General features: G+C 24.5%; 2 protein-coding genes across 2 annotated transcripts; one reads left to right on the plus strand and one right to left on the minus strand.

The window, feature by feature from the left end:
• Window positions 1–252: 252 nt before the first annotated feature.
• Window positions 253–4,455, plus strand: LOC102671605 (transcription factor Dp-1). The gene is made up of 11 exons (XM_006612771.2): window positions 253–722; window positions 1,430–1,548; window positions 1,671–1,737; window positions 1,923–2,020; window positions 2,143–2,309; window positions 2,513–2,675; window positions 2,756–3,117; window positions 3,193–3,275; window positions 3,358–3,441; window positions 3,511–3,777; window positions 3,870–4,455. The coding sequence occupies exons 1-10, from the start codon at window positions 674–676 to the stop codon at window positions 3,741–3,743; spliced, it is 1,425 nt and encodes a 474-aa protein (XP_006612834.1). The 5' UTR covers window positions 253–673; the 3' UTR covers window positions 3,744–3,777; window positions 3,870–4,455.
• A 470-nt stretch (window positions 4,456–4,925) lies between these two features.
• On the minus strand, window positions 4,926–5,469 carry LOC102671745 (COP9 signalosome complex subunit 9). Its single transcript, XM_006612772.2, has 3 exons — window positions 5,288–5,469; window positions 5,101–5,170; window positions 4,926–5,034 (listed from the first exon to the last, which is right to left on the minus strand). The coding sequence occupies exons 1-3, from the start codon at window positions 5,354–5,356 to the stop codon at window positions 4,997–4,999; spliced, it is 177 nt and encodes a 58-aa protein (XP_006612835.1). The 5' UTR covers window positions 5,357–5,469; the 3' UTR covers window positions 4,926–4,996.
• Window positions 5,470–8,381: the final 2,912 nt, after the last annotated feature.

Consider the following 8,381-nt stretch of genomic DNA (forward strand, 5'->3'; position numbering starts at 1 on the left):
ATTATCATGTCTATGAATATAAAAATCATTATAAAATATATAAAATTATAATTATTTAAATTAAATTAAATTATATGTATAATTTATAATATTATAATATTATAAATTGTGATGCATTATGCATTTTTCTTGTAAAGATTTATTAATCTTTACATTTATATTATTTATTGGACCAATTGACAAGTAGATATTACCAATATTAAAAATAAAATCCCGATAGTAATGTTTGGCATGTTATAACACTAGAAACAGGTTTTTCTTACAGAGATTACAGTGCCCATAAACGTGGAACAGAAGGGACCACGTGACTAAGAAGGTAACCAATCAGCTGTTTAACTTTGTCGTGCCGCCAAGCTCGTCTCTATTCTGTACTGTGCACGCGGAAGCTAGATTTTCGTGTGATATTTTTGCAAGTAAATGAACGTTTTCTTAAAATGGTTATATTAGTACGATAAAAAAACGGCTGAATTTTACTTTTGTGCGTGTAATAAGACGTTTTTTGGTCGGTATATCGTTAAATTCTGTTCTCAAATGGTTCTATATCATAGTCGCCATTTTGGTGATAGACCGAGCCAAGATTAGCGAGTGTACCTATGATCTTTTTATTTTCACTCGGCATTCGGTCGATCGTCGTGATCGTCGGTGACGCCGGGACGGAATTCTAACCTCGAGGATGACGCAACAAAACAAAACGATGAACTTTCTCATACATGACGCGAACGGTGAGTATGCCGAGTGCGCGCCAATTATCAGCATGCCTTACTTCGATGATAATGTCTTAATTTTCTTTCATTTTCCTTAAGATTACTCAGTTTTAATATTGTTGTCTTGTTCCTGGATTCATGCTTATGTTTCTATTATTTTTTGTTTAACTTTTATTAATTATGAGTCTATGTTGGCTCTTTTTTTTTCATATTCATGTTAATCCTATGCTCTATTTCTTTATAAGCTATTTGCATTAAATGTGTGGAAAAATGTTTTTATTTTCTTTTCTATTATTAGGTAAATAAAAATAATTTGTTTTAAAGTTATTTTATCTTAAGTTGTTAAAAAATGTATATATTTATTTGTTTGATTGCTTATACAAAAAAATCACTTTTATTTTCTAATACTTTTATTGAAACAAAAATTTTGTTTACTTATTTATTTAATTTAAAATAATTTAATTAAAATAAATATTTTGAAATATCTTTATTATATAGTATATTGACATTTAATGTTTAAATTTAACAAATATCTAAATTTTTTATAAGTTGTTATTGATGTTATATTGTCTTTGTATTATAAATTTGTGGAATTTATTATGTATATTAAAAAATCTTATTTTTTTATTGAATTTATAAAAAAATTAAAATATTAAAATAAATATATTATATATTTGTTTATTAAATTATTAAAACAATACTATAAAACTTAATATTTTTTTTAGGTCATCCACAAGTAATAAAAGTAGTACAGAGTACAGCTAATAAAGCATTGGGCGGTATCGTCAGTACAACAAATGCAGGTGGCCTTAAAGTCTTTAAGACTCCGAGCCAAGAATCTCAGGTATAATATGTTTATAAGAATTTTAACCTATTATTTGAACCTCTTTTGATTACAATCTTTTATAATGATAATTTAACTATTTGTTTTACTATTGAATTCAATAATATGTTTTTTTGATTTAGGTTTTGTCATCTAACGCACAAGTTCTTAGAACTATCAGTCTGCAAAGTCCTTCAACTCCAGGTCAAAGTAAGTTATACATTATATAAGTTATAATAATTATTTTTTATTTATTTATTATTTTTATTTATTTCTATTTTATATATTCTTTTATATATTTTTTGTGATAAAACAAATATTTTTTTTAAATCTTCTCATATATCATTTAATTTTAAAATAAAAAATAATAATACAATGTTTTATAATTATTTTAGGGTTAGTTACAATACCATTACAGAATACAAAATTGGCAACAACCAAGGCTGGTGAACCTGTACTGACCAAGACTATACAATTAACATCTGCACAAATGGTATGCTTTATTTAAATGATTATCTCTTGAATATTTTTAAAAGATAATCGAAATTTAAGAATAAACTTTTTAAAACTTAAGAACTTTAAAAATATATAAATAATTTTTATTCTTTTATATAGAGTGATATAAAGCAGGCAATAGTATCTCAGCAGCAACAACAACAACAACAATCTGCTAATCAACAAATTGTGAAAGATGCAAGTGGAAAAACATATATCAGTCCGATATTGGATCATAGTGGTTCTAGAAAAAGACAAGATGTTGAGGGTGGTGATTTTGTACCAGAGTAAGGATATATAAAATATTTTTTTTATTCATATGATTAATATTTTCTTTAATTTATATATTTATAATTATATGCAGATAATATATGTATAATATATATAAATAAATTTTTTTTTAATTATTTGAATAAATAAGATTTAATTCAAAAAAAATTAAATATTTTTGAAATATTAATTTTTTATAATGTATTTATCTTTTTAACAGTAAACGAAGAAAAACAGAAAAAGTAGGTAAAGGATTACGTCATTTTTCAATGAAAGTTTGTGAAAAGGTCAAAAAAAAGGGAACGACGTCGTACAATGAAGTTGCAGATGAACTTGTTGGAGAATTTACTAATCCTGCTCATATAAATTCGTTAACAGATCAGGTATTTTTCTTATTTCTTTTTATTTATATTATATTATAAAAAAATAAAGAACTAACTAATATATGTAATATTTTGTTTAGCAATACGATCAAAAAAATATTAGAAGACGTGTTTATGATGCTTTGAATGTTTTAATGGCAATGAATATTATTTCAAAAGAAAAGAAAGAAATCAGGTGGTTAGGTCTACCAACTAATTCTCTTCAGGAATGTTTGGCACTTGAAAAAGATAAAAAAAAGAAAATCGAGAGAATTAAAATGAAAACACAACAATTACATCAATTGATTCTCTCGCATATCTCTTTTAAAAATTTAGTGGAACGTAATCGTGCCAATGAAAGTCTGCGTGGCCCACCAAAACCAAATTCTGCCATTCAGCTGCCATTCCTGATTGTGAATACTAGCAAAAAGACTGTCATAGATTGCAGCATTTCAAATGACAAGTAATTTAAAAAAATAATAATTATTATATGTTATTAATATTTATTATATTTCAATTAATAACATACTTATTACAGAACCGAGTACCTGTTCAATTTTAACGATAAGTTTGAAATTCACGACGATATTGAAGTTTTAAAGCAAATGGGTTTAGCTTTCGGTATATAATTTTAATATTTTTAAATATTTAATTGAATTATATCTATTAATCTTATTGATTAAAAAAAGTAATATTTAAATAGGTTTAGAAAAAGGAGAATGCACTGAAGAAAATTTGCGTAAGGCCAAATTAATGGTTCCAAAATCTCTGGAAAAATATGTGGAACGTATGTATTATTTATAATTAAACAGTTTTCTAAATCACTATATAAATTTTGTTTTATATTTCTTTTTAGAATTAGCATCTGGTGATTTGGAAAAATTTATACCAGTGACCATTCCTGGACCAAGTACCTCAATGGAAGATCTGGACACAAAATTGGAAGGTTCTCGACCTCCTTCATCTTCTCATACTTCACTTTCAGAAGATGTTTTATCGCCACCCTCGCAGTATTATTCCGAGGAAGAAGATGAAGAAGAAGAAAGCGATCAAGATGACCAAGCCGATAGTGATCTCGAAGTTAACTAGCACTCCGAACGATTTTCTCGGGGCTGGACTCAGGGTAAATAATTTATTAAATACATATAAAATACATATAAAAAAATCATAAAGAAATCTTTATTGTATAAATATCATAATATTTATATTTTATAGGATACTCGTCATTGTTAGCAGCGTATTCGATATTGTCGTCATCGATATCGCTCTCAAAAACGTCATTTTTATGCGCAATCAAGATGCGAACGAATAACGGTAATTGGGGATCTCTTAAATATGAAATCTCGTTATCACCGTTAATAAAAGTCTGTTAATGAAAAAATGAGAATGGTCAAAAAGTGAATTAAATGTCGATTGGGGCCAAGGAGAAATAAAAAAGCAAGAAATAAATCGTGTAAGAATAAAACTCAAAAAGTTTCAGAACGTCTCGTCTGAAAAAGGAGATTTTCGTGCACGACGATCGACAGGATCCATGATTATGCGGCGCGACTGAAACCCGGGGTGCTATTTTAATTGTGCATCATCTTAACAGGTTTATATGATTAGCATCTATGTATTGTAAATTATAATCTTGACAATGATATCGATATTAATGTGTACGAGACATTATGACCAGTACTCATTTTCTTATGGCACGTTTATAATTAATATCGCCCGAACTAATATGCCGTGATGGTATTCTGGATACGGGCGCACGTCTGATTCAATTTCGAACTAAAAATAATAAATTGTAATAATGTTATTGCACTGTGTATATCAATTTTCTCTACCTTTATGTGTTAATTGCTTTTCTATTTAATAGAAATTTTTGCTTGTTTCACAAACTCTGATTATATATTGTGATAGTAAAATATAATTTATAAAAATATAATATTAAAGGAAGTATTATTTTCATTTTAATTTTTATGTTTATATTGTTATAATATTATAATTTTATATATATGTATATAATATATATATATATATATATGAAATTTTTAATGAAATTAGAAAGAGATCAGTTTCATTTATATTTAAAAACATTTTATAACTAATATTAATAATGATTAGTAATAATATATCAATCTTCATTAAATTGAACTAAAGAAAAAATGAGAAAATAATATGAATAAATTTTATGAAGAATCAATTTATCCTACTTATAAAAACAAATATATTATTACAATTTTTATATATAAAATATTAAATTTAATATTTATAGAATTTAATATATTTTCACATTTTAAAAATTATTTTTTTTATTTTAATTTTAACATAGCTATTTTTATTACAAAAATTATAATTTATTCGAGATCATCATCGTCATATAAGTCATCAAAATCTGAAAGAAAAGATTATTTATAACTATATTATTGATAAATTATGATAGAGTATAATTTTTATTTACCATTGAAAAAATCCGCATGCACTGCTTTCTCACTTGCAGTTAGATCAACTAATAAGCGACTACCTCCAACCTAAAATATTTTTAATAAATTTATAGTTTTATCAATATATAATTAAAACAAATTTAATTTATTAATTACTAATAAAAATTATAATTCAGCAAAGAAAACATAACCTTTAAAATGTACCTCTTCTAATTCGATATAAGATCCAGCTCCTTCTGGAAACATTTCATCTGCTACAAGAGTAGGTTTCATTTTATTATAAGTAAGAATTAAATAAATTCTTTAATTTTTTGTAAAATTCTTGTTTTGTTACAAATATTAACAAGATAAAATAATGATCCTTCAACTAAAGAATTTAAAATCTTTCATTAACGCCCTCTGGAAGAAAAAGATAAATTCATATAACCGGATATTTTAAATTGAATTTTTAAAATTTTCTGTATATTTATAAAAAAAAAAATTGAGGACTAAATAAAATAGAATTCAATAATCTTCATTTTTTTAAAAAACTGTAATTATTATTAATCGTAATAATATGATTATTGACAATGACGCGGCTATGTGCACATTAAAACACCTTAATCCGTATCTTACAAGACCAGCTTTTCTTTTACATTATATACAGTAGCTAAATATTGTATTATTTCACTTTGCAATATAATAAAACTATTTATATATTTATATATTTATATATGCACGTATGTATTCTGAAATCATTGTAAATATCCACATTTTTATTTTATATGTGGACATATACAACGAGTTATGACAAATTTATCATTATCGAATTCTTTCTATGCTTAGCGTAAGTAAGAAACGATTCGAAATTAAATGATTCTGCTTGGCTTTCGTCTTCTCTATATAACACAATAGGCTCCGCTAAGGCTCCGCTTATCGCCGACAACTTTTTTTTTTCCGGCTTCCAGGGTGTATAACGTTATTTCTCCTCTCAGAATTCAGAATTCTAACTAATTTAATAATAACATCTCATTCGACCCTAGAACCAGTCAACTTACTATTTAAACAATTAAAATCAATCGATCGGAATTCTTTTGTTCATTGTAATTATATATTATTTACAAATTCATTAAAGTTAAACTTCTCTTTCGTTGAATTCACATATTCAATCATATTAATTGTAAACTCTCTATATTTTATGTAAAATTAATCATATAAATAACAAAAAATATATATATCAAAATTTGAAAACAAAAAAAAAAACGATCTACATGATTTTCTTGTACCCTATACTTTTGAGTAAATTACAGAAATAAAATATTGTACTACATCACTTAAATGAAAAGATTTTTGAGCTAAAAGTAAGATAACTTTTGAAAATAACTATTTTGAAAATCATCTATGAATAAGAGATATGCAGCATTTAATATCTATATTTTAATATATTATATATTATAATATAGATATATTATAATATAATATAATATATTTATTATATTTATCGTTCTATATAATTCTAATTTATTTTAGTTTATAAAAAATGTTAATTAGATCGATTTTTTTTACATCAAACATTACAAATGACTATAATTCAAAATTAATATTATTATAATAAAAAAAAAAGAAAAACATTAACAAAATATTTTGCGTTTGCACATAAATCATAATTCTATTGTTAGAAAATATTAAATGAAAATTTTAAAATCGATAAATAATAAGCAATAAAACTTAAAGATAATAAACGAGTCACGAAAAATTTAAAAACGTTTAGACAACGTTTTTTTTTTTTCTCTTTTTGTTAATTTTCTTAGAGATATTTCATTCAGATGTACGAGATCGTAAAAAATTATACAAAATTTACAGAAATATATCATATAAGATACGATATGCTAGATTTCGTAAATTCTTTAACATTGATCGTCAATAATTTAAAAAAAAAATATGAAAGAATTATTATTATTAATACATCATTAAAAGTCATTGTACTATTAGCTCAGAAATCTCTTATACATTGGATACGATAGTTCCAAAAGAATATTATACATATATAAAATAATATTAAAAATAAGAAATATTAAATATAAACAAAATTATCGTTCAAAAATATTATATCATTCTGATACTATTCAGCTTTAATATAATTTTTATAGTTTAACGAAAATAGTTTTTTCATTTGAAAACAGTAATAAGTACAGAAAAATGGACATAAAAAAAATTGACTGGATCTAGGGTCAAAATATACGGTCCGCGCAGAGAAATTCCGTACCCCAGATTTCAAGCGAAGAAATTATGTTTATCTTCGTCACATAACGAAAGAGGAAAGAAGTTATATATTTTTCCGTAGAAGAAAAAAGTTTTTTCCTCCTTTCTTATCGCTGAAAGTCTAACGAGAATAAACATTTTTCAACGCAGAACATATTCTGAATATGGATATGGACGATTATTTTCGATTACTATTTCTCATATAGCCCATTTTTAACGAACATCTAGAAATAGATGTCTATTTATTTATTTATCGTTAAATTATGCAGTCATCTTTAAAAGAAATTTTATATTTTTAGAATTCGATGAAAAGAAATGAGATTATTTAAAATCAAAGTAAAAACGTAAAAACTAAAAGAAGTGAAAACGGATTAACTATCGCATTATAAACTATGCTATTGTATAAAACATGAACTTTCATTCTATATAGAACTTATTTACACTAAATAAAGAATAAATTATTAACATTGTACTCAATATAAAATATAGCTTTGTGTGTGTGTGTGTGTGTGTGTGTGCGCGCGCGCGCGCGCGTGTGTGCGTGTGTAAAAAATGATAATGTTCTGACATATAAAATATCATATATATATATATATTATATTATATTATATTATATTATATTATATATATAATATATATATTATATATATATCTAATATATAAAATATTCAATGAATTGTAAAAAACGCGATGAAAATTGCGTGTTAATAGTTCTTACGAATTTGCTTTGATAAAAAGAATAATATTATTTCACATTTATATATATCATAAATTGAATAGATATTTAATAACGGATTTAACGGATTATTTAATAACGGATGTAATTCATATACTAAAGACAACTGCGTAATTATAACCGATTCATATTATTGCGATAGACTATACGATTAATTGATCTAATTCATCAAAGAAGCTGCTATTGTGCAGCAAGATTGTCCTCGTCTATAACTCGGTAAATTACATTTTTTTCTTCGGATTTCTTTGTCCGAAAGTCTATTAGTTCTTTTACTTGTATATTTTTTCTATTTTTATTTTGTTTTTTTATTTTTTTTTTTTT

This window comes from Apis dorsata, unplaced genomic scaffold, assembly GCF_000469605.1.
Source record: "Apis dorsata unplaced genomic scaffold, Apis dorsata 1.3 scaffold_127, whole genome shotgun sequence".
Lineage (NCBI taxonomy): Eukaryota > Metazoa > Arthropoda > Insecta > Hymenoptera > Apidae > Apis > Apis dorsata.

Coding starts and splice junctions, on each gene's coding strand:
- LOC102671605 (XM_006612771.2), top strand. CDS start 674: ATGACGCAACAAAACAAAACGATGAACTTTCTCATACATGACGCGAAC. Junction 723..1,429: donor TCTCATACATGACGCGAACG/GTGAGTATGCCG, acceptor TATTTTTTTTAG/GTCATCCACAAGTAATAAAA. Junction 2,021..2,142: donor AATTAACATCTGCACAAATG/GTATGCTTTATT, acceptor TCTTTTATATAG/AGTGATATAAAGCAGGCAAT.
- LOC102671745 (XM_006612772.2), bottom strand. CDS start 5,356: ATGAAACCTACTCTTGTAGCAGATGAAATGTTTCCAGAAGGAGCTGGA. Junction 5,171..5,287: donor CTTATATCGAATTAGAAGAG/GTACATTTTAAA, acceptor AAAATATTTTAG/GTTGGAGGTAGTCGCTTATT. Junction 5,035..5,100: donor GCATGCGGATTTTTTCAATG/GTAAATAAAAAT, acceptor CTTTTCTTTCAG/ATTTTGATGACTTATATGAC.